Genomic DNA, 27,221 nt, shown 5'->3' with positions numbered 1-27,221 from the left:
ACCGGAATAATTGTTGCCTTTATGAAGCAAGTGAAACTTCTGCCTGTAGCAGTGAAAGGTTGAAAGTGTCCCTGAATATCCCACTAGTTGGTTGGCACAGGTTTTCAGAGCCTTACCAGGTATTCCATTGGGACCTTCCGCCTTGCGAGGGTTCACTTTCTTTGTGAGATAGTGATCACAGGGTCACCGGGTGCAGTAGGGATCTTCACAGCTGTAGCTGTGTCCTCCCTTTCAAAGCGGGCATAGAAGGCGTTGAGTTCATCTGGTAGTGAAACATCGCTGCCATTCATGCTATTGGGTTTCGCTTTGTAAGAAGTAATGTCTTGCAAAGCCTGCCAGAGTTGCCGTGCATCCGATGTCGCCTCCAACCTCATTCGAAATTGTCCCTTGAAGACAACCTTTGCACTCACTTTCAAGGGTTCTGCAACCCTTGTCCTCATTATTATTTGTTTGGTAATATATTTTAAATATTACTACGCATTTTTGTTCTGCACAATTTGAGAGGTTTTGTTTGTATGTCGTTTTTCATTGATTCTGTTGTATTTCTTTGTTCTACTGTGAATGCCTGTAAGAAAATGAATCTCACAGTAGTATTCGGTGACATATAAAATAATAAAATTTACCTTGAACTTTCTAGTTGGTAGAGACTGTGGGTCTGGAAAGAGTTGGCTAAGGAGTCTTGGTGAGTTGCAGCAATGTATCCGATAGTCTTACAACCTGTAGCTACTATGTGGTAGAGTGAGTGAATGGTTGTGGATGGGTTTCCTACCAGGCAGATTGCTATGTCTTGTAAGGTGTTGAATTTCTCATTGTTGAACCTGCACTCATCCAGGCAAGTACTAAGTATTCCATCACTCCCTTGACTTTAGCTTTGTACTTAAGGTCAGAATTTGAGGAGGTATGAAATCAGATATGAAATTGTGCATGTGGCCACACCAGTTCATTTTCTAGTCAATGCAATCTCCAGGATAATGAGATTGGGGGATTTGGTGATGGTAATAGTTTTTCTCTTGTTGAATATTGTCACTGCCTGACACTTATAGCATGCAAGTTAATTGCCACCTCAATTGAGGCCTGGATATTGCCAGGTCTTGCTGAATTTTAATGTTGACTAATTCATGATCTCTGGAGTTATGAATGGCATTGAATGTTGTGCAGCTATCAACAAACATCCCTACTTCTGACCTTATGATGGAAGAAGCAGTTGAAGATGGTCAGGCCTAGGAAGCTTCACCTCAGGAACTCCTGCAGAGATGTCCTGTGGCTATGATGATTGACCTCCAACCACTGCAGTTATCTTCCTACCTGCTAGGTATGATTCCAACCAGTGGAGGGAGGGCTTTCCTTCTGACTCCCATTACCTCCAGTTTAACCAGGGCTCCTTGATGTCACACTCAAATGTTGCCTTGATGTTAAGGGCAGATACTCTCAGTTCATTGCAGGAGCTCTGTTTATTTGTCCATGTTTGGACTAACTGCAATGAGCTCAGAAGCTTACTGACTTTGTTGGAGCCCAGACGGAGCTTTTGTCAGGAGGTTGTTGCTAACCACATACTGTTTGACTGCACGGTTGATTGTCTTTTCTTGTCCTTTCCATTATTATGTTGATAACTCAAAGTTGACTACATGAGGTGGTAATAGAGCTGGTAGAATTAGTCCTGTTTCTTGTGGCATGACATACCCAGTCAATTTTTTTGCATTGGTGGGTAGATGCCAGTGTTGTAGCTGTGCTGATACAGTTTAGCTAAAATGCAACAAGTTCTGGAGTACATCACAACAAAGGGCAAACACTTGACTTGGTTGTTTGCATAATTTAGGAGGATGCTTCTGGCTGTAATTGAAAGTCCAAAGTAAATTTATTATCCAAGTACGCACATGTTACTTCATACTAGAGATTCATTTTCTTGCAGGAACTTACAGGGAAACAGAAGAAATACAATAGAATTTATGAAAAAATTCTGACAAACAACCGATGTGCATAAGAAGGCAAAATGTACAAATCAAAAAAAAAACACAGCACTTCCTTGGAAGTGAATCTGTAGGTCATAAAATCAGTTTAGAGTATTGGTGATTGAAGTTATCCACACCGGTTCATTGGCCTGATGGTTGTGGCGTAACTGTTCCTGAACCTGGTGGTGTGGGACCTAAGGCTTCTTGCTACTTACATTGGGCAGGGGGTACAGAAGTGGGCATGGTCTGTATGGTGAGGGTCTTTGATGATGGATGGTGCTTTCTTGTGGCAGCACTCTATGTAAATGCACTCAGCGGTGGAGACGGGTGGAAGACAGAGTGAAGTAGAGAACATCAGCAATAGCAGTCAGAGTCAGCCTTAATTAACTCCATATAAGTAAAGATGCTGAGGTCAAATGTGGACATGCATCAAAGTGTTTGGATGGAGAAATACTCATTCAGAAACATGAGTGAATGTAACAGTGTAGGAGTGAGCTGGACCTGAATCTATGACCAAATATATTTCAGCAATTATCCTTTCAGCAATTATTCAGCAATAATGCTTTCATTAGATCAACTTTATAATGCCAGTAGGCGTACAGAAGAGCAGTGCCTCATATCCTGTCTCTGCTCATTGGCTGGCTGCCACATCCTGCCAATATTTAGACAGACCTTGTTGAGGCACTGTCTCTTGGGTGATATATGGTCAAGGTCAAAACACTCTGCTGGTGGCCTTGACCCCATCTGCTTAGCTTTTATCCCAACCTATGAAGAAATGTATGTGACTGATATCTCCTTGAAGGACGTAAAAGAAATGTGCACTTATTCAACTACACTCTTGTCCTCAGAATGTACCAAAAACCAATAGACAATGAAGTGCTTTGAATTGTAATTTTTTTTTACAGTAATATGGGAAAGGTGCTAATTTGTGCTGCACAGGATCCTCCAAACAGAAATATGATATGGGGAGCTTTTCACAACATCATCCACTGTGATTTAAATGGAAGGAACCCAGGAAAATGAAGTTAAGAGTAACATACACAAAATGTGAGAGAAATTCATAAACACAAGAGATTCTGCAGATGCTGGAAATCCAGAGAAGCATACACAAAATGCTGGAAGAACTCAACAGGTCAGGCAGCATCTATGGAAAGGAATGAACAGTCCACGTTTTGGACTGAGACACTTCAATCAGGACTGGAACGGAAGAAGCCAGAACAAGAAAGTGGGGGGAGGGGAAGAAGTATAAGCCAAGGTGGTAGGATAAAGTGAGATGCTGGGCAGTGATAGATGGAAAATGACTGAAGGTAAAGGTTTGAAGACAGAGGAATCTGATAGGGAGAGGAGAGGGGGCCATGGGGAAAGGGAAGGACGAGGTGTTAGGCAGGTGAGGAAAAGAGAAGAAGTAAGAAGGAAGCCAGCGCGGGGAATGAAAGAAGAGAAAAAGCAGAGGCGGAAATATTACTGGAAGATAGAGAAGTTTAGTCAGAACTGACCTGGGTCAACACTGAGGGCCATTGATAAAGGTTATTGTCGATAGAAAATAACTACTTACAGCCCTCAGATCGCTTTTTTCCTTTGCTTTGTTCAGCACCACAAATGGAGAATCTTCAATCGTTAGTGTAGCTGATACAATTAAACTTATTGACTTAAAATCTGCCTGTAACAACAAAAGACACTGGTCATATTTCAAAATAGCCAACTTATTCCAACTATAGATTAGCTGTTTCGTTTTTCTTTTCTTTTACATAAAATCCATTAGACAACTAATTTTGTTGCATGAAACAAACAATTTGTTAGATAGCTTACAGAGGTACAAATGGGTTTGGATTTTAGCATCATATCAATTTTTGTAACACAGATATAAAACAGGGCTTTGTAATTGGAATACAAGACATGCAGGGTTCAAGGGATTGTAGAATGCAGAAGAGGTTGGCATTGTAGAAATGGGGAGTTATTATTTGGTTGTGGAAGCAGAATGTAGGCAGGAGTCATAGAGGGGACTTAAGATGAGAAAGAGTATTTTAAATTGGACGTGTTGTGTAAGAGTGAGCTGCCCTTAGCATATTCATGGTTATGGAGAGCAGAATTTTGTATGAGTTAGTTTATGGAAAATTGAAGGTCAGCCAAGGGGGTCATTAGAATACAGGAATCCAGGATGTAAAAAGTCATTGAAGATATTTTGATAGCAAACGAGCTAAGGCAGGGACAATAATATAACATGAACTCAGACAGATTATTTTAATAGCAAGGAAATAGTAGAAGAAACTGAGTTTACCATGCAAGTTGAGGCATATCTGAATATTTTGCCGATTACCTTGATTTTTTGCAGTTCAGTTTACTTTGTGAAGGGATCTGATTACAAGAACAGCCAATAGAATTTAAGATTAAAAGTTAGCTTGGGAAAAAAGCTGGGGAACAGTAGTCTTGCCTCAAAGAAATAAACCTCTAATCAGTTAAATAGTAAGTCACAAAGATGCTGGAGGAACTCCGTGGGCCAGCATCTATGGAGGGAAATGGACAGTTGAAGTTTCAGGTTTAGACCCTTTATCTGGGCAGAACCAATCCAAGTGAAAGGACTCGTCCCATTTCTCAGGTACCACAGAAATCTGTGCTTGGGCCCCAGCAATTCTCAATCTACATCAACAATTTAGCTGGGGTGTCATGCTTCTTTGTTTGCTGTTGATACTAACCTTGGGGGACTGTGAATTTGAGACAATGCAAGGACCCTTTAAGGGATTATAGACCAGCCGAGTGAATGGATAAGGACATTACTGGTGGAATATGTCAAAATGGGAGGTCATCCACTATGGTAACATAACAGAAACACAGAATATTTGTGAGAGTCTGGGTACTGTTGATTTTTAAAGGAACTTCATTGTTTTTGCTGAGAAGTTATCAGAGAAATTAACATGTTAGCATCTATTATGACAGGATTTTAATATATAAGTACTCCAATTGTAAAGAGAGAATTCTGAAGTATTGGGTAAAGTTTTGTTGTCTTCATTTCAGCAAGGATGTACCTGCCAAAGTGAGAAGTGTGAAGATACACAAAACTGGCAGATTTACTGGAACTTATTTTAGAAGAATGCAAGATCTTATTAAGTCAAACAACATTCTTAAAGGGTGTGACAGATTAAATGTAAAAAAAACTTGTATTTCTTGGTTGAGTTAAGGACCATTCCAGGAATCACTGATGCAGATCTTTACACTCCAGTACTTATGCTTACTTCCTGCAGTGAGGTAACCAGAACTGAACCCAATACGTCAGTGATTTTTAAAGGATCAGCATAACTTCATGTCTCCTCTGATAACACCTGGAATTACTTTCTCACTCTATCTGCTGCGGTGGAAATTGCAGCCAAGCAAGAGCCAAAATGGTAAAATGGTGTGCAGGGTGTAGGCACTTTGTACAGCCTTTCTGGTGTGTTAAAGTTCACTAAAGCAGCAATCAAGATGATAAGCTGAGAGACACAGTGTGCAGACATAGTGCCAGGCTGAACATGGCCCTTGGAAGCTTAACTCTTGTAACAGCCTTTCTGTTCAAGCCTGCGAATCAAGGTCCCCAAGCATACCAAGAGAAGATAAAGAAGCAGCACTTACCATTCCTAAGTACTTTATCAGCAATTCAAGTACTTAACTTATGTTCAATTATTATTGGCCTTTAACACATAGATGTAATTGCTTATTAACACATGAAATATGTTTTATGATGGATACTTAAATATGCAAATGATGGGATTCAGAAGTGCACTGTTTCTGTTGGGTCAATATCTGTACAACTAGTCAATTTCTGTATAAAAATGACATTTTTTTGGCCAGACTTCAGAACATGACACCCCTAAAGCAACATACAGAAAATACTGGAGAAGCTCAGTTGCGTTCCTTGTGCACACGTAAATAAAGTGTGATTGAGGAATGAGTTTAAGTTGTCAGAGTCCAGTCAATCAGTGGCGACAGTTAGTGGACGTTCCACTGAAATGGCTAACCCTTGAATTCATTATTTGGCAGAATGGAATTGTGTCCTGGTGGCTGATCAGTTCCAAGTCCTAGATAGCACTGCCCCCCCCCCCGCCCCTTCCCTCTCCTTCCCCTTCGCCCTTTGCTACCAAGATTGGAACGTCCCGAAGAAGGGTCTCAGCCTGAAACATCTATTTATTTCCATAGATGCTGCCTGTCTTTCTCAGTTTCTCAAGCATTTTGTGTGTGTTGCTTTGGGGTGTAGTGGACAGCGAGGAAGACTATGAAAGCTTGCAGTGAGATCTGGATCACTTGGAAAGATGGGCTGAGAAATGGTAGATGGAATTTAATGCAGACAAGGCTGAGGACCTCAAGAGGGCAAACTAGGGTAGGACTTATATTGTGAGCAATAGGGCACTGAGGAGTACGGTCGAAGAGGGATCTGGGAACACAGATCCATAATTCCTTGAAAGTGGCATCACAAGTAGGTAGGGTCATAAAGCTTTTGGCACATTGGCCTTCATATATTTAAGTACTGAGTACAGGAGATGGGATGTTATGTTGAAGTTGTGTAAGATGTTGGTAAGGCTTAATTTGGTGCAATGTATGCAGCTTTGGTGACCTTCAGGAAAGAAGTCAATAAGATTGAAAGAGTCAATAAGAGAGACAAAATTTAGAAGTATGTTGCCACGACTTGATGATCTGACTTGTAAGGAAAGGCTGAAAAAGTTAGGACTTTATTCCCTAGAATGTAGAAGAGAGAGGAGAGATATGACAAAGGTATTTAAAAAGGAGCGTAGGAGGATTAATGGCACCTAATGGCGACTCCTTTGCCTGCATCTTTGGAAGCAGCCCTATTTCCATCTTTAATATCTCTATTTTTCCCTTTCAGGGTTTTTTTGAAGACCCTGACCTGGGGTTATGCGCTAACTATGGTTCATTGTGGGAATGGGACCTGCACTCGTGGTTTCACAAATGGCCGTTGTTCGGCACGCCAAGGGCTCGGCCTAAGAGCTTCACTCATCTTTGGAGGACCGAGATTTTGTGGCTCTGGAAACGGAGGGGGGGAGGTGGGGGGAGAAAATCAAAGGTCGGTGCCTCTGCAGAAGATCGGTGTGTCATTGGAGACAGAAGATATCTGGCTGTGTGCCCAGCGACCCAAGATCTTTGGACACGGAGCTCGGAAAAAGTGACACAACTGACTTTTAACATCATAAACCAGCAAATTGTTTGTTATGTCTCCCCTCTCACTGTGAAACGGACACCTCTTTCTCCCTTATTAAGGAGCGCCTGTGGTATGTTGAATACTGGGTGAACAAGTAGTCTTTGGGGTACTGCTGTCGCTTGCTCACGCTTGAGTGCTCACTAACTTTGAGTAGCAAGTCCTGAGCCTTTCCCAGACACAGAATGATGATAACAGAATGCTTACTTGCTTAAGTACCAGAAATGCTTCGGGCAAAATGAAGTAATGATGTCTGATGTTAAAGCGTAATGAGATCTTACAAAAACACTTCCAAGCTGGTTCAGTATGTGGATAATTTGGTTCTATGTTTCCCCAAACCTCTGGACAATACTCTGTAGTCCTTTTACATGCTCAGGCTGACAAAGGTCACAGGTGTTGAGGGAGAAACTGCAGCTTTGGTCAAAACACAGTACATTAATTCAGACACATCCTGTTTGGTCTTATTGTCTGCTGAACTTCTTGCCTTAACAAGAACTTACATCTTTGCAGCTGGTGTTGCTGTAAACATCTATACTGACTCATTATGCCTTTGGAGCAGCACATGATTATGGACAGTTAGGGAAACTACAGGACTTCCTCACCTCTTCAAGAAACTTGACAAATTTATTTTTGATATTGGATTACCTTCTGCAATTACTATTACAAAATGTGTAGCTCACACTAATAGAAATGATGAATTAACTAAAGATAACAAATTGGTTGAATCCACTGCCAAGACAGCAACAGGAGACCCTAATGGCCTGATGATACCTTAGTATATTCAGACTCTGACCTCTTTCACAAATTCTATTAATGAACTTATACAATTATATCAGTAATGCACCAGTGGCCAAAAAGATTTATTGGACTAAAGCCCACTATGTGTATAACCAAAAATGAATGATATGCACCAGGATTCCCAACTACAGCAGGAAAGTGACAGCAAACCATCATTTGCCAGAGATATAATCCTAGGAAAACACTATCAGTATCTGCCACTGCTGGTCCCTCCCCTTGGAGGCCATTTGTACATCTCCAAATGGACATTATACAGTTACCTAAATGCTTTGGTTATAACTGTGTACTTGTTATTGTGTGCTAGTTTTCTAGATGGGTAGAAAGCCTGTGACAAGGTGCCACACATGAGGCTACTTAAGAGCCCATGGTATCATAGGAAAGATACTGGTATAAATAGAAGACTGGATGACTGGCAGAAGGCAAAGAGTGGGAATAAAGGAGGCCTTTTCTGATTAGCTGCCGGTAACTCATGGTGTTCCATAAGGGTCGGTGTTGGGACTGCTCCTTTTCACGTTATATGTGAATGAATTGGAAGATGGAATTGATGGCTTTGTGGCCAAGCTTGCGCATGATGTGAAGATAGGGGCAAGCAGTACTGAGGAAGCAGGGCATATGCAGAAGGACTCAGACAGATTGGGAGAATGGGCAAAGTATTGTAGATGGAATATAGTGTAGGGAAGTCTATGGCCATGCACTTTGGTAGAAGGAATAAAGGTGCAGACCATTTTCTAAACAGGGAGAAAATTCAAAAATCAGAAATGCAAAGGGACTTGGGCGTTCTTGCGCAGGATTCCCTAAAGGTTAATTTGCAGGTAGAGTTGGTGTAAGGAAGGCAAATGCAATGATAGCATTCATTTTGAGAGGACTAGGATATAAGAGCAAGGATATAATGCTGAGGCTTTATAAGGCATCGATCAGACTGCACTTTTAGTACTGTGCAACACACATAAAAGTTGCTGGTGAACTCAGCAGACCAGGCAGCATCTCTCGGAAGAGGTACAGTCGACGTTCCGGGCCGAGACCCTTCGTCAGGACTAACTGAAATAAGAGCTAGTAAGAGATTTGAAAGTGGGAGGGGGAGAGGGAGATCCAAAATGATAGGAGAAGACAGGAGGGGGAGGGATGGAGCCAAGAGCTGGACAGGTGATTGGCAAAAGGGATATGAGAGGATCATGGGACAGGAGGCCTAGGGAGAAAGAAAAGGGGAAGCGGGGGGAAAAACCCAGAGGATGGGCAAGGGATATAGTGAGAGGGACAGAGGAAGAAAAAGGAGAGAGGGAGAAAAAAAATGTGTGTATATAAATAAATAATGGATGGGGTACGAGGGGGAGGTGGGGCATTAGCAGAAGTTAGAGAAGTCAATGGTCATGCCATCAGGTTGGAGGCTACCCAGACAGAATACAAGGTGTTGTTCTTCCAACCTGAGTGTGGCTTCATCTTTACAGTAGAGGAAGCCGTGGATAGACGTATCAGAATGGGAGTGGGACGTGGAATTAAAATGTGTGGCCACTGGGAGATCCTGCTTTCTCTGGCGGACAGAACGTAGGTGTTCAGCGAAACGACCTCCCAGTCTGTGTCGGGTCTCGCCAATATATAGAAGGCCACATCGGGAGCACTGGACGCAGTATATCACCCCAGCCGACTCACAGGTGAAGTGTCGCCTCACCTGGAAGGACTGTCTGGGGCCCTGAATGGTGGTAAGGGAGGAAGTGTAAGGGCATGTGTAGCACTTGTTCCACTTACAAGGATAAGTGCCAGGAGGGAGATCGGTGGGGAGGGATGCGGGGGGACGAATGGACAAGGGAGCCGCGCAGGGGGCGATCCTTGTAGAAAGCCGGGGGGGGGGGGGAGGGAAAGATGTGCTTGGTGGTGGGATCCCGTTGGAGGTGGCAGAAGTTACGGAGAATTATATGTTGGACCCGGAGGCTGGTGGGGTGGTAGGTGAGGACCAGGGGAACCCTATTTCTAGTGGGGTGGCAGGAGGATGGGGTGAGAGCAGATGTGCGTGAAATGGGAGAGATGTGTTTGAGAGCAGCGTTGATGGTGGAGGAAGGGAAGCACCTTTCTTTAAAAAAGGAGGACATCTCCCTCGTCCTGGAATGAAAAGCCTCATCCTGAGAGCAGATGCGGCGGAGACGGAGGAATTGCGAGAAGGGGATGGCATTTTTGCAAGAGACAGGGTGAGAAGAGGAATAGTCCAGGTAGCTGTGAGAGTCAGTAGGTTTATAGTAGACATCAGTAGATAAGCTGTCTCCAGAGACAGAGACAGAAAGATCAAGAAAGGGGAGGGAGGTGTCGGAAATGGACCAGGTATACTTGAGGGCAGGGTGAAAGTTGGAGGCAAAGTTAATGAAGTCAACGAGCTCAGCATGCGTGCAGGAAGCAGCGCCAATGCAGTCGTCGATGTAGTGAAGGAAAAGTGGGGGACAGATACCACAATAGGTTTGTAACATAGATTGTTCCACAAAGCCAACAAAAAGGCAGGCATAGCTAGGACCCATATGGGTGCCCATAGCCACACCTTTAGTTTGGAGGAAATGGGAGGAGTCAAAGGAGAAATTATTAAGAGTGATGACTAATTCCACTAGATGGAGCAGAGTGGTAGTAGAAGGGAACTGGTTAGGTCTAGAATCCAAAAAGAAGCTGAGAGCTTTGAGACCTTCCTGATGGGGGATGCAAGTATATAGGGACTGGATATCCATGGTGAAAATAAAGCGGTGGGGGCCCAGGGAACTTAAAATCATCAAAAAGTTTCAGAGAGTGAGAAGTGTCATGAACATAGGTAGGAAGGGATTGAACAAGGGGGATAAAACCATGTTGAGGTATGCAGAAATGAGTTCAGTGGGGCAGGAGCAAGCTGAGACAATAGGTCTACCAGGACAGGCAGGTTTGTGGATCTTGGGTAGGAGGTAGAAACGGGAAGTGCGGGGTGTGGGAACTATAAGGTTGGTAGCAGTGGATGGGAGATCTCCTGAGCGGATAAAACTATTCTCTCTCTCCTTTTTCTCCCTCTGTCCCTCTCAGTATACCCCTTGCCCATCCTCTGGGCTTTTAACCCCCCCTCCCCCTTTTCTTTCTCCCCAGGCCTCCTGTCCCATGATCCTGTCATATCCTTTTTGCCAATCAACTGTCCAGCTCTCCATTCCTCCCCCTCCTGTCTTCTCCTGTCATTTCGGATCTCCCCCTCCCCCTCCCACTTTCAAATCTCTTACTAGCTCTTCTTTCAGTTAGTCCTGTCGAAGGGTCTCGGCCCGAAACGTCGACTGTACCTCTTCTGAGAGATGCTGCCTGGCCTGCTGCGTTCACGAGTAACTTTCATGTGTGTTGCTTGAAATTTCAGCATCTGCAGATTTCCTCGTGTTTGCGTTTTAGTACTGTGAGCAATTTTGAACCCCTTATCCAAGAAAAAAAATGAGCTAGCATCGGAGAGGGTCCAGTGGAGGTTTATGTAAATAATACTGGGAATGAAAAGGTTAACATGTGAGGAGCATTCGATGGCTGGGCCTGTACTCACGGGAGTTTAGACAAATGAAGGGGGGTCTCATTGAATCCTATTGAATATTGAGATTTCTGGATAGAGTGGATGTTTCCCATAGTGAGTGAGTCTAGGACCAGACAGCACAGCCTCAGACTAGAGGGATGGTCATTTTAAGCAGAAATGAGCAGTAATTTCTTTAGCCAGAGGATAGTGGAATTCATTGTCACAGGTAGCTGTGGAGTCCGGGTCATTGAGTATAATTTTGCTGAGGCTGATGGGCTCTTGATTAATCTGGGCATCAAAGATTGAGAGGAATTATAAATTAGCAATGATGGAGTGGCAGACTCTTACTGAATGGCCTAATTCTGTTCCTATTGTTCTGAGAGAGAAGATCAGCAAGAATGCTGATGGATGGTGGTGTAGGATCAGAAGTCTGGATTGTCTACTCGGACTCCTGCTTCCAATGTTCCCAAGCTCTCACGACCATCAGTGACGAGTGTCTTGTCCTTGCTGCTGATCTACATGTGGATCTGCCAATACTGAATTACTCTTGACAGATATCCTGACGCTAATGAGTAATGCACAGTATTTTGCCAGATCTTTGTCGTCATACAGATTGCCTGATCAAGACCCACCCATAAGTCTACTTCAAACGGTTAACAAAAATTAAAATGACTGAAAATTCAAAGCATGAAAATAAGCTCAATTAATTCAAATGCTGTAATTTATCTGTCACTTACCTTTGTCCCTCACATCTGCTTCACTGCATTGAAATGAACTTACCCTAGGAAGTGTGCCCACTGAGTCTGTATCAGATAAATCTGATCCTGTTCAGTGGCTGGATTTTTAAGCAATCAGTATTTTGGAATGACTACAAGTCCATGCTCTGTGACCGAAGCCCACAAGAAGCAAGCATCATAGCCTGGTTGGCAAAACATTAATGAACAGGGCTATAAATATGCTCTGGCGATAATGCAAAATTTGGTGGTATTTGCTTCGAAGAAATGTTTTCCATCTAGGATGGAATTACTGGAATTTCCTAACAGGTACCAGCCCATCATAACTGCACATGCATTTCATTTCACTTACTTTAATAAATGAAGGCTTCCATATTCTTAGCGACATATTAAATTGGACATAACTTGATGGATGTATAGTACAGGAGAAGGAGGCACATCCAGCATTATTTTCACACATCTGCAAAGAAATGTTGGACCATTACCCAATTGCTTGTTGAACTTTCAAGAAATATCTTTGATTGTGTTTTCAGAAAATAGAGTCACGGTTTACAATTCTTGATAATATAAGGTTACCTGACATTTAAATTATGTCAATATTACATTCTGTAAATATATTTTCCTCTTCAGATTTATATTATCAAGGAAGTGTCAGTTTCCCTGATTACCTTCCCCAGTATGTGTTTTTAATCAGCTGAATTTCCATCGAGGCTATCTTAACAGATATTAAGAATCAATGATATAACAGCATTGTGATAACCTGTTCTGGGGCCTTTCATTGCCATTTTGGTGGCAGCAGGGAATGGATAATTAAATCAGTATGCCTTTAAAAAAACAAAGGCCATAAGATTCAGAAGCAAGAGTAAGGCATTTAGCCTCCTTGTGCCTGCTCTGACATTCAGATTACTGTTGATCTTTTACCTTAGCACTACTTTTCTCTAGTCACTCTTTAATCCTTGATTCCCTTAATAGCCATCTCAAGAATGGAAAAATGCATGAATATTTGGGAGTATGACTATAAGAGGAGGGTCACCAGGTTCATTTCCTAAAATGACAGTAACAAACCATTTAGCTTGACTAAAGCCTGTATTTTTAGTTAATTTATTTCCTGCTTTCAATCCACATAGTAGACAATTTTAAAGCTAACTTAATGTATCAGACTTTGAACTTATAATCGCTGTTGATAGCATAGTACAATGATTAATCTTGGTTTTCTATCATCAAAATTCTCTTCATTTACATCCATTAAGCAGCACATGAATTCAGATGTATTGTGGAACAGAATGCGATGTTTACGTACTTTTTTAAATTAGTCGTTTTTTTCAGATGCATAACCATAATAAGGCACCACCTTGAACTTCTGAAGGACTACATGGGCCTTCAGCGTAATCAACCAAAGCAAAATTTTTGTCCCTGCGCAGATGTACGGTAAAGTTTATCAGATTTATGATTACCCCATTGATATTCGAGAGACGCTCCTTTTCTGGGGCTGGCTTGTGAGGGTTTTTTGGGTGTATCTTCAGAGGATCCACAAACCGTGAGTCATGACACTTGCCTAAATCATTCTGTCATATGAAATAAAATACATTGAAACAAGTTCAGAAAAAAACAAAGACATTTGCATAAATTAATACAGACATACTTAGAACTGGCAAAAGTCCCACCTGGGAGCCATGATAGTGAATTTACCATAGTTCATGTAACATTGCAATCACACACATAAGTTATGATGTCCAGTGTAATGGTAAAAGAAAGTCAAAGTTAAGTTTATGGTTGTATGCACTGGGACATAGAGTCATAGGATATGACAGCACAGAAACAGGCTCTTCGCCTCATCTAGTTCATACTGAACTATTATTCTGCATCGTCCCATCGACCTGCACCCAGACCATCGCCCTCCATACCCCCTGCAATCCATGTACCTATCCAAATTCCGCCTAAATATTGAAATAGAACACACAACTACCACTTACACTGGCAGTTTGTTTCACACTCTCACCACCCTCTGAGTGAACAAATTTCCCCTTCATGTTCACCTGAAGCATTTCAACTGTCACCCTTAACCCATGACCTCTCATTACAGTCTCACCCGACCTCAGTGCAAAAAGCCTGCTTGCATTAATTCAATGTATAACTCTCATAATTTTGTATACCTCTATCAAATCTCCCTCATTCTTCTATGTTCCAGGAAATAACTCCTAACCTATTCAACCTTTCCCTACAACTCAGGTCATCAAGTCCTACAAACATCCTTGTAAATTTTCTCTGCACTCTTTCAATCTTATTGACATCTTTCCTGGTAGGTAGATGACCAAAACTGCACACAATACTCCAAATTAGGCCTCCCCAACGTCTTGTAAAAGTTCAACTCCAGTACTAAGTACTTTGACTTATGAAGTCCAATGTGCTAAAAAATTTCTTTATGATGCTATGTACTTGTGACACCACTTTCAAGGAATTCTAGATCTGTATTCCCAGATACCTCTGTTCTGCCAAACTTCTCAATGCCCTACCACTCACTGTGCAAGTCCTATACTGAACTACCTCACATTTGTCTGCACTAAGTTCCATCTGCCACTTTTCTGCCCATTTTTCAAGGTGGTCTCGATCCCAGCTTTAGTAGACTTCCTCACCAGCCACTGCGCCCCCAGTTTTGGTGTAATCCAGAAATTTTCTGATCAATTTATCACATTATCATTCAGGTTGATGATATAGATGACAAACAACAATGGAGCTAGCACCGATCCCTGTGGCACACCAATAGTCACAGGTCTCCAGTCAGAGAAGCAAAACATTCACGATTGCTCTCTGGCTTCTCCTGTGAAGGTAATGTCTAATCTAATTTAGTACCTCATCTTGAATGCCAAGTGACTGTACCTTCTTGACTAACTTTCCATGTGGAACCATATCAGCAGCCTTGCTAAAGTCCGTGTAGACAACATCTACTGCCTTGCTTTCATCCACTATCCTGGTAACATCCACAAAAACTCTATAAGACTGGTTAGACACAACCTAACATGCACAAAGCCATGTTGACTATTCCTAATTAGTCCCCGTCCATCCAAATACTTATATATCCAGTCTCTTAGAATATCTTCCAATAACTTTCCCACTATTGATGTCCGACTCACCAGTCTATAATCTCCTGGTTTAGTTTTAGAGCCTATCATAAACAGTGGAACAACATTAACTATCCTCCAATCCTCCATACCTCACCTGTCACTATGACTTAAATATCTTTGGTAGGGCCTCTGCAATTTCTGCACTTGCCTCCCTAGGGTCCTGAGGGAACATCTTGCCAGGCCCTGTGGGCTTATCCACTCTAATTTGCCTGACACAGTAAAAACCTCCTCCTCTGTAATCTGTATAGGGTTTATAGCCTCAGTGTTGCTTTGCCTCGCTTCTATAGACTCTGTGCCTGTCTCCTGAGTAAATTTAAGATCTCCCTCATCCCTTTCGGCTCCATGCATAGAATACCACCATTCTGATCTTGCAGAGGACAAATTTTGTCCCTTTTATTTTTAGTATATCTGTAGAAGCCCCGAGGATTCTCCTTCAACTTGTCTGCTAAAGCAGTCTAATAACTTCTTTTAGACTTCCTGAATTCATTCCGAAGTGTTTCCTTACATTTCTTATACTGCTCAAATACTTCATTTGCTCCTTCCTGCTTGCACCTACTAGGCACTTCCTTCTCTCTCTTAACTAGGGCCTCAATACCTCTCAAAAACCAAGGTTACCCAAACTTGTTATCTTTGCCTGTTATTCTAACAAAAACATGCAAACTCCATATTCTCAAAATTTCACCTTTGAAGGCCTCCCACTTACCAAGCATATTTTTGCCAGAAAACAGCCTGTCCCAATCCACCCTTGCCAGATCTTTTCTGATACGTTCAATATTGGCCTTTTTCCAATTTTGAATCTCAACCCAAGGACCAGACCTATCTTTCTCCATAATTATCTTGAAACTAATGACATTATGATGACTAGGTGTGAAGTGTTGCCCTACATGAACTTTGGTCACCTGCCCAAATGTATTCCCTAATAGGAGATCTCTCTAGTTGGGACCTCAATGTACTGACTAAGGAAACTCTGCTGAACACATTTGACAGACTCTATCACATCAAGCCCTTTTAGAGTCCCAGTCAATATGTGGAAAGTTATAGGCATCTGTTAGTCTAATGAGACCATAGATTTGCGCCTTGGACTGTTTCCAGGGCAAGGTTGTATGGAAGACCAGCAGTTGCCCATTCTGCAAGTCTCCCCTCTCCACGCCACCGATGTTGTCCAAGGGCATTCGGACTCATACAACTTGGCACTGGTGACGTCGCAGAGCAATGTGTGGTTAAGTGCCTTGCTCAAGGACACACACGCTGCCTCAGCCAAGGCTTGAACTAGCGACCTTCAAATCACTAGACGAATGCCTTAACCACTTGGCCACACGCCAGCACGTGGAAGGTTAAAGTCATCTATTATCACAACCTTTTTATTTCTTGCAAAAGTCTCATCTCTTTACAGATTTCCTCCTCTAAATCTCACAGACTGTTGCGTAGCATCAGTAGACAAACTCTCCAGTCTGTCCTATTTGTGCACTACTGTGACATTTTCCCTTAGAGGCAATGCCACCTTCCCTCTTTAACTCCTCCCAGTCTATCATGTCTAAGACACAGAGCCCTGCTAGTCTTGCCCATCTTGCAACCAAGTCTCACTAACCATGTCATAATTCCATGTGCTGATCCACGCCCCAATGTCACCTGCCTTTCCCACAATGCTCCTTGCCTTGAAATATACACAACTCAGAATTGTGGTCCCACATGCTCAACCTTTCCATTCCTGACTTTGTATGTAGGCTTATCTACATCTTCTCACACAACCACACCACTATCTGCTCTAGCACTTTGGTTCCCATTCCCCTGCAACTCTAGTTTAACCCCTCCCCCTCACCCAACAGTAGCAAACCTTCCAGTAAGGATATTAGTTCAAGTGCAAACCATCCCTTCTGTTCAGGTCCCACCTTCCCTGGAAGGGAGCCCAGTGATCCAAAAATTTGAAGCCCTGTTCCTGCACCATCTCCTTAGCCATATATTAAAATGTATCATCTTCCTATTTCTGGCCTTACAAGCACATGGCACGGGTAGCAATCCTGAGATCGCAAGCCTGGAGATCCTGTCCTTTAACTTAGTTCCTAACTCCATGGGCTTACTTTGCAGGACCTAGTCAACCTTCCTACTCATGTCATTGGTACTTATGTGGACCACAACCTCTGTCTGCTCACACTCCCACTTAAGAATGCTGTGGACTCAAACCAAGATGTCTCTGTCCCTGGCACATGGGAAGCAACATACCAGGAATCTCATTATTGTCCACAGAACCTCCTGTCTGTTCCCCTAACCGACGAATCCACTTTCACTACAGCTCGTTCTCACCCCTTTGTATTCTGAGACACAGAGCCAGAATCAGTGCCAGAGACCTGGCCGCTGTGGATTTCCTCTGCTAGGTTGAGGGGAATGGCCACAGGTGTACTCTGCAGGGGCTGCCTATCACTTTTCCCTCCCACTGAGCACACATTAGAGGTATTTTTTTTTCCAGATCCTTTTCAATGGGGAAAATAGGCACAAAGAAACAACTTTTATAGATCTTCCGCTCTTCCTCTTCTAATTAGACTCCCAGTTTCTGTGAAAGTGGGGACATTATGACATTTCATCAGATGATGAAGTTAAGGCATTTTTGCATGGTTATCACATCAATGATGAGATTATCCATTAGTAGCAAGCCACTTCTCTTCATTTTTTTTTCATTTCATTAAAGACTACTGAAATGTACTGGTAATTAAGGCAGCTTTTGAATGGCTCATGAAGACTATAGAAAAGGTGAATCTCGATTTAAAAAAAATCTGAGCTCCGAATATAAACTATGGATGAATGGCAATTCTCTAATGCAGACCAAAATAAATTACTGTAATGCTGAAGTTCTGTGGCTCTGATTTCCTCCTGTTATTTAATACCTGTCTGATCAAATACTATTTCATATTTTAGTATCAAGTTAAATACTGTTCAGACATCTTATTTACTCTGCTCACTTTACCAACTGGAAACAAATTAATTCTCAGATATAAAATGGTAACTACCATCGAACAGTACAGCAAAGGAACAGGTCTCCAGGCCATGATATTGACTCTGAACACAATGCTAAATTAAAAACAATTAAACTTACGGAAGAAAATGTCATTCCTGTCAAATATAGTAGAGTATTGTTTGCTGGAGATAGGTACGGGAAGGTTACACTCAGTGTAAGGTGTGAAATTGGAAAATCTCCTTCTTTATCAATCTGTGTACAAACAAGAATAAATATTTTAGGGAACTTTAATTGTTTTGAATTTCTTATAAGTATTAACAAAACTATACTAAACATAAATAACATCGGTTCAAGTAGAAATGGTTAGAGTTGCAATATTAGAGACAAGCTCCAGAACTACCTCCTATTTACCGTCAAATTTCAGGCAATGCCGCTCAGGGCTTGGGCTGTAATTTTTTGTGACTATGTTTTTCTGTTATCATAACTATATGTGCTATGGACTATGTGTTGTGTGCTGTGTGTGACTGTTGGTATTCTGTTTTGCACCTCGGCCCCAGAGGAACAATGATTTATTTGGCTGTATACATTTATATGATTGAATGATAATTAAACGATCTGAAATTCTCCGTCATGCTATTACTATAAAAATAAAACAACTACTGTAAAAATCTCAGTTTTATGTATTAGTATACATTATACTAGTCTTTATCTAGTTATTTATTTGTCACGTATATTGAAACATCAAAACGTACAGTGAAATGCACTTTTTGCATCAAATCAGTGAGGATTGTGCTGTGTAGCCTGCAAGGTTGCCATGCAAGTATAGCCTGCCCGCAGCTGACTACCCCTAACTGCATGTCTGTGGTATGTGAGAGGAAACTGGGGCACACTGGGTAAGGGGAGAACATACAATCTCCTTATAGGCAGCGATGGGAATTGAAACTCGACCGGTTATCACCGGTGCTACAAAGCAATCCACTAACCGGTACAGTACCATGCCAACCATTCTGGTCAATTTTGATGCTGTCAGCTTTGTTCTGAATTGTGAAGAGGCTGCCAAGTGGTATAGAGAGAGGTTAAGTGAATAGGAAAGGGTATGACAGCTGTAATATCATATGGAAAATTGTGGGGTCATATACTTAGCTAGAAAAAAATGGCAACAGAGTATATATTAGTGAACACTTGCATGGCTTTGTTTGTCAAAATGACCAAGGTGTGTTTATATATGAACTATTATAAGTTCACATTTAGATACACTAAGCAATGAGAAGGCAAGTATGACGTTTTTTTTGCACTAGAGGATTCAGAATTGTTTCATGTCATTTCCTGTACACAAGTGTAAATCAGAACAGAATAATTGACCTCTGGATCTGATGCAGTGCAAAAAGAACACAAGAGATAAAGAACACAATAACAATAAAAAGACAATAAATATAAAAAAGATAAAATAGCTTATATACATAGATTAATTATATGTCCACACAGTGACATGAGGATGTATATAAGGGGACCGACAGGAAATAATAAAGTATTGTGTGAGTTAGTGGGTGGAGGTGTTGATCAGATGTACTGCCTGAGGAAAGTAACTGTTTTTGAGTCTGCTGGTCCGGGAGTGGATGTTACATAGCCTCCTCCCTGATGGGAGTGGGACAAACAGTCCATGAGCAGGATAGGACGAAACATTCATGCTGTTACTGGCCCTTTTCCAGCACCCTTCTGTATACGTGTCCTCGACAGTGGGTAGGCTGGTGCCAGTGATGTGTTGGGTAGTTTTGACTTCCTCTCCACTGCAGTGCAGTTTCTATACCAAGCAGTGAGGCAGCTTTTCAGAATGCTCTCTACTGCGCATCTACCTATAGAATAACACGAGTCCAGCTCCCTTCAGCCTCCTCAGAAAATAGAGGCATTGATGAGCTATATTGACTGTGTAGGATGTGTTCTGTGACCATGAGAGGTTGTGTGTGATGTGCAGGCCATGCAGCATCTGCGGAGGCAAGAGGTGCAAGTTGAAGTTTCAGGTTGAAGTCTGGTTGCTGGCTAGCATATAGGAGTACACAGGCACACTGGGGGAAGGGAGTGATGAGATCTCACCCCTCCCCCCCTACACACACACACATATTGCTATATAATTATGGCAATACACACAAAGTGCTGGAGGAACTCAGCAGATCAGGCAGCTTCAAATGAATAGATAGTCAAAGTTTCAGGGCAAGACTTGTCTTCAGGACTGAGAAGGGGGAAAATTCAGCATACGTGGCTGGGAGGAGAGGAAAGAGGCTAGCTAGATGAAGCCAGGTGGGTAGGAAAGGTCAAGGGCAGGAGAAGGAGGAATCTGATAGGAGAGGAGAGTGGACCATGGGAGAAAGGGAAGGTAGAGGGGACCCGACAGAAGTAATAGGCAGGTGAGAAGTCAAAGAGACAGAATTGGGTGCATAACAGCTCTGACAGGGTTTGCAGGCCATTAATCCTACAAAGCAAAACCTAATATCATGAATGGCTGTGATGCTTCACTCCCAGATGAACTCAACGCTTTTTATGCACACTTTGAAAGGGAGAATAAAACCACATTTGTACGAATTCCTGCAGCGTTCGGTGACCCTGTGAACTCTGTCAATAGTTTTCAAGAGGGTGAATCTTCACAAAGCATCAGGCCCTGATGGAGTATCTGGTAAGGCTCTGAAAACCTGTGCCAACCAACTAGTGGGAGTTTCAGGAACATCCTCAATCTCTCACTGTTACAGTGGGAGTCTCCCACCTGCTTTAAAAGGGCAACAATCATACCAGTGCCCAAGAAGAGCAAGGTGAGCTGCCTTAATGACCATCACCTAGTGGCATCTGTGATAGAACATAGAACATAGAACAGTACAGCACAGTACAGGCCCTTCGGCCCACTATGTTGTGCCAACCCTCAAACCCTGCCTCCCATATAAGCCCCCACCTTAAATTCCTCCATATACCTGTCTAGTTGTCTCTTAAACTTCACTAGTGTATCTGCCTCCACCACTGACTCAGGCAGTACATTCCACACACCAACCATTCTCTGAGTAAAAAACCTTCCTCTAATATCCCCCTTGAACTTCCCACCCCTTACCTTAAAGCCATGTCCTCTTGTATTGAGCAGTGGTGCCCTGGAGAAGAGGCGCTTGCTATCCACTCTATCTACTCCTCTTAATATCTTGTATACCTCTATCATGTCTCCTCTCATCCTCCTTCTCTCCAAAGAGTAAAGCCCTAGCTCCCTTAATCCCTGATCATAATGCATACTTTCTAAACCAGGCAGCATCCTGGTAAATCTCCTCTGTACCCTTTCCAATGCTTCCACATCCTTCCTATAGTGAGGTGACCAGAACTGGACACAGTACTCCAAGTGTGGCCTAACCAGAGTTTTATAGAGCTGCATCATTACATCGCGACTCTTAAACTCTATCCCTCGACTTATGAAAGCTAACACCCCATAAGCTTTCTTAACTACCCTATCCACCTGTGAGGCAACTTTCAGGGATCTGTGGACATGTACCCCCAGATCCCTCTGCTCCTCCACACTACCAAGCATCCTGCCATTTACTTTGTACTCTGCCTTGGAGTTTGTCCTTCCAAAGTGTATCACCTCACACTTCTCCGGGTTGAACTCCATCTGCCACTTCTCAGCCCACTTCTGCATCCTATCAATGTCTCTCTGCCATCTTTGACAATCCTCTACACTATCTACAACACCACCAACCTTTGTGTTGTCTGCAAACTTGCCAACCCACCCTTCTACCCCCACATCCAGGTCGTTAATAAAAATAATGAAAAGTAGAGGTCCCAGAACAGATCCTTGTGGGACACCACTAGTCACAATCCTCCAATCTGAATGTACTCCCTGTGATGAAGTGCTTTGAGAGTTTGGTCATGGCTAGGATCAACTCCTGCTTAAGCAAGGACCGGGACCCACTGCAATCTGTCTATAACTACAATAGATTTGCTGTGGAAACAATCTCACTGGCTCTTCACTCGGCTTTGGATCAGCTGGACAACAATAATACCTGCGGCAGGTTACTGTTTATTGATTACTGCTTAATATGCAACACAATCATACCCTTAGTTCAAATCAACAACCTCCAAAACCTAGACTTCTGTATCTCCCTCTGCAACTGGATCCTTTACTTCCTCACCAGAAGATCACAGTCTGTGCAAATCTCCTCCTTTCTGACATTCAACACTGTTGCACCTCAAGGGTGCACGCTCAGCCCTCTGCTCGACTCCCTTTACACTTATGATTGTGCGACAATGCACAGCTCAAATGTCATCTATAAATTTGCTGGCAACACAACTATTGTTGGCAGAATTTCTGATGGTGATGAGGAGCTGTACTGGAGTGAGATAGATTGCAGGTTTCAGGGAACAGCCATGGAAATGGCGACCAGTTTAAAATTCCTGGGTATCAACATCTCTAAAGATCTATCCCAACATATTGATGCAATTATGAAGACGGCTATATTTCATTAGGAAGTTGAGGAAATTTAATGTGTCACCAAAGACTCTAACAAATTTCTATAGATATACCGTGAAGAGCATCCTAACTGGTTTGGAGGCGCCAGTGCAAAGGATCATAAAACACTACAGGGGCTGGTAAAAACAACCAGCTCCTTTATAGGCACTGGTCTTTCCACCATCAAGGGTATCTTCAAAAGCTGATACCTCATCATGAAGAACAATCACCATTCAGGACATGCCCTCTTCTCATTTCTACCATCAAGAAGGAGCTACAGGAGCCTGAAAATGTTCATTTGAAGTTTTAGAAATAGCTTCCTCCCTTGCCCCAGATTTCTCAATAGTCCACAAACACTACCTCAACATTTTGTTCTTTTTTCAGTACTTATTTATTCTTATTGTAATTTATATTAATTTTTATGGATTGCACTGTACTGCTGCCCAAAGCAACAAGTTTCACAACATACGTCAGTGATAGTAAAACTGATTCTCCTGATTCTGATCAGCATTCTGATTTTGATATCGGCCATCTTGTGCCTTTTGCCTCTACAGGTGCTGCTTGACAGGTTTGGTAAGATGGCAACGCATTCAGATGCAGCTGCCACTCTGGATCTAATCAAAGGTGTATTTGTTTGTCTTCTACATCTTTTTTATGAACGTAAATCACTGCTGGATACTAAGAACATCAACTACTGCAAGACTATCCCATCAGCGAATTGCTTGATAGCAATGGAGCTGGATTTATTGCGGACTATTTTTGTGCTGTTGCCTGGACTTGTTGTGTACTGTTGGACTGTGTGTGATCCAAATAAAGGCGTGAGTGATTGTTTTGGACATTTTTATTGTGATCACAAGAACCTGTTGGACAGTGGTAATGTAGAACACAGCAAGTCTGGTTCACTGGTGAGACCAATGGCGGTGAGCTGAGTTGCCTCAGTTGAGGCAAAGATTAGGGCCAGGCTGGTGCTGCCCTCCAGTGCTCACTCAGTGTTCTTTGGTGGAAGAACAAGCAGGACTCTGGACTTGCGCTATAATTTTTTCTTTGTGACTTTTTTTCTGAGATCGTCACCAAATGAGCAATGTGCTACTTTATGTGTAATCTGCAGTGTGCTGTTGGTAATGTGGTCTGCACCTTTGATCCAGAAGAACACGGTATCATTTGTCCATATTCATGTTTGGTTGAATGATAATTGAACTTGAACTTGAAACAACTGAATTCTTCCATCATTTTGTTTTTGTTCTATATTGGAGTTGCCTTTTCCTTCTGGGTCAATAATTTCTTGAACCTCGAGGAATAAGAGATCATCTTACTGAAGTATAACAAGTTCTTCCAGGGCTTGACAGAGTTGATGCAGTGATGATTTTCCCCTTGTTTGGGGTGCTGAGAACTAGGTGCCACAAGCTCTAAATATGGGGTTGGCCACTCAGGTCACACAGGGAAAAACAATCCTGTGTGACCTGAAGGTGAAGGTGCTGAATCTTCAACCCAAGAGTACTGCTAAACCTACTCACAGGTTATATTCAAGAGAAAGATTGACAGGTGCTTAGTTAGTATGTAAAAGAATCAAGGGATTTAGAGTTGCTGCTGGAAAGCAGAACTGAGGAAAAAGATCAGCCAAGATCTTAACGAAAGGCAGAGCAGGAATGAGATCTATTCTTGCTGTTCTCCCATATTTATGTTTTAATGATCAGAGGTGATGAAATTTGAAGGAGATGCAAAATAAGCATAGTAACAATCCCAGATTGGAGGGTTAAGCTAACACAGGTGCAAATTTTTGTCACATTACTTTAAGCAGACAAGCATAGTTATATGTGTGTGTGTAATATATATACACACACACACACACACACACACATACATATATATAAATACATATATATATACATACATATCACCAGATAAACACCAACCTGTTGTACTATTGAAAATGATCCCGAGGAAGCTGCAGGAATGGGGAATGAGAAGGAGGGAAACTGAGAAGAGCAATTTCACACAAAATCAAATCGTGACTGTGGTCATAAAATGCAATATTTTTGCATTGCATATCTTCTTCATACTCATTAACAAGCATCCTGAATTTCATATTTACTTTCTTTCTATTAGTATTTGCAGGAAACAGTATGGGAAATGGCAACATTATCATTTCCTCAGCTTCCTGAAAACTATTTTGTATAATGTCATCATGTACTCATTTGATACGTAATACTCCCTACCAGTCCATATGTGACCAAAGAGATGGCAAGGCAGACATTAATTTTCAAATTGACATGTCATGAATTGTAAATTGGGTTTAATTCGTGCAAGTTAACATAAAAATATCTCTAGTTGAATGAAAATATTGACTTTACTTACTATGTAATTGATGTCCACTGCTTCGCCGATCTCCTCAGTGCTTTTAATAACATCAGGGAATGTATCATTGATTGCTATCTTAAAACGGTACTCTTTAAAATGACTAAGAAGGAAAAGAAAGAAACAGGTGTTCCATCTTTGTGTTTCCTTTCAGATAGTCTCTGTCTGCAGAACAAGCTTCATGAGAACATTTGAATCATCTTTTGCATAACAATGGCCAGTAATAATTTGACTAACTCATTTAATGAATCCTAATATTAAATCATGTTGTCAGCACTCTAGATTTTAGTTTCATATAAAGCCCTCGTTAAGGATTGCTGCTAGCATCACAGCAGCCTAGCATTCATATGCTCTTATTTAGTGATGTGCCGGGGAAGGCCAATAAGGGTGGCATAATTGCGAGGTGGTTATCAAATCGCTATTACAGCACCAGTGACCCAAGTTCACTTTCACTACTGTCTGGAAGGAGTTTGAATGTTCTCCTCATAACCCTGTCTTGTTACATACACCTGTTAGGGTGCATTGTCCAGTTACCTTATAAGGTAACTGTAGCCTTCAGCCAGAAGCAGATGTCATCAGGTGGTTTCCAACCTTCACCGAATGCTTCGACCCTTAACCACGACATTCTCCAGTTGGTGGGCCAGCAGTGGTGGCCAAATCACTGCCCATCTGCTCCTGGCTTCCAGCTCCCCTCCTCTTGCCTACTCCAAATCCAACAAGAGGCTCGTTCTGCCTCTTCCCCCATCCTACGAGCTGCTTGTTTTTTGCTCCTTTCATCCAGGCCCAGATCTGACAACAACCGCCATGCTGATTTGGCTGGGAAACTTCTGCAGCCGATCTCCACAGGGAACAACCATGCCTGCCATCCCTTGTCTTTACACTCCTACACCAAGGGCTGGTACTTCAAGGCCCTTCTCTCGTGGGCCTCTTCCCATTCCTCCTCCCACGGCACAGTCAGCTCAACCAGAATTATTTTCTTGTCTTCAGTTGACCACAGTACAATGCCCAGGTGTAGGGTTGTGTGCACCACATCCGGGAACTGCAACCTCCTTCCCACATCGACCCTCATCTCCCAGGACCTGCATTGGAGTTGTCTCCTTTCAGGTCGAAACTCTATATCAGGAACTGATGCAGGATTTTGAACTGAAACGTCAACAGTTCCTTTCCCCTCACAGAAGATGCTTGACAAGCTGAGTTTTTTCCTGCAGATTGTTTCTGCTCTATATTTAGCATTATTTCTTGGTTCACAATTTTTGCTAGTTTTTACTGTTTCAGATAAACAGTATTATACAATCACATTTTACGTTGCATGTTTTATTTTGTGAATTATTGACCAAACTCGCCCAGTCCTTTGCAACACTCTTCTCCTAAATGAATAGATGACTGGACAACTTCATAAAATTACACTGAGGCAGATGCAACAAATAGTAGAAATGGACTAAAAAGAAGACATTTAACTTGATTTTCTCCTCCTTATCTTTTTCACCTTTGGCGTGTCTATATTGCACAGTACCTCACCAGTTTAATCTAACTCACCATACATCATGAGGGTTAGTCATTTGGGACTTACAGACACTATGTCATCATGTTGAAATGTACCTGATTCAGCCTGGTTTGCTTGACTTCATTTGCACAATAAATACAAATAGAGACTTATGTTAGTTAGTAAGTGCTAATGCCAGGTGATAATTTTGAACACAACTCTGATGATGCAACTTCACACTTCTGTTTCAGTCGGAAATTTCTCAGAATACTGCACTATAACTGGAAGCATCCGAACAACATAAGATGCAAAATAGGGATCAAAAATTTGTTCTACTTAAAAATATAAATGCATAGATTTGCTTTTCACAATCCGCCTACCAACACAACTGATTGACAGATGACGCTATAGCCTCAGCTCTACACACTGTCCTTACACACCTGGAGAAGAGGGATGCTAATGTGAGAATGCTGTCCTTGGACTACAGTTCAGCATTCAACACGATAATTCCTTCCAGGCTTGACAAGAAGCTCAGAGACCTCAGCCTTCATCCTGCCTTGTGCAGCTGGATCCTGGACTTCCTGTCAGATCGCCAGTAGGTGGTAACAGTGGGCTCCCTTACCTCTGCCCCTCAACACAGGTGTCCCTCAGGGCTGTGTCCTAAGCCCCCTCCTTTACTCTCTGTATACCCATGAC

At 42.3% G+C, this 27,221-nt stretch overlaps 1 protein-coding gene across 1 annotated transcript in view; it reads right to left on the bottom strand.

The window, feature by feature from the left end:
- itga1 (integrin, alpha 1) overlaps positions 1 to 27,221 on the bottom strand; it is a 227,008-nt gene that overhangs the window by 20,220 nt on the left and 179,567 nt on the right. The window contains exons 25-29 of the mRNA XM_063042906.1: positions 25,043 to 25,145; positions 18,355 to 18,468; positions 13,599 to 13,709; positions 12,497 to 12,604; positions 3,505 to 3,609 (exon numbers count right to left, since the gene is read on the bottom strand). Coding sequence (XP_062898976.1) covers positions 3,505 to 3,609; positions 12,497 to 12,604; positions 13,599 to 13,709; positions 18,355 to 18,468; positions 25,043 to 25,145 — 541 coding nt within the window. The remainder of the gene's footprint in view (positions 1 to 3,504; positions 3,610 to 12,496; positions 12,605 to 13,598; positions 13,710 to 18,354; positions 18,469 to 25,042; positions 25,146 to 27,221) is intronic.

The sequence above is a fragment of the Mobula hypostoma genome, chromosome 3, assembly GCF_963921235.1.
Source record: "Mobula hypostoma chromosome 3, sMobHyp1.1, whole genome shotgun sequence".
NCBI lineage: Eukaryota > Metazoa > Chordata > Chondrichthyes > Myliobatiformes > Myliobatidae > Mobula > Mobula hypostoma.
The sequence above is the reverse complement of the archived record's forward strand: the minus strand, read 5'-3'. Positions and strand labels throughout refer to the sequence as shown.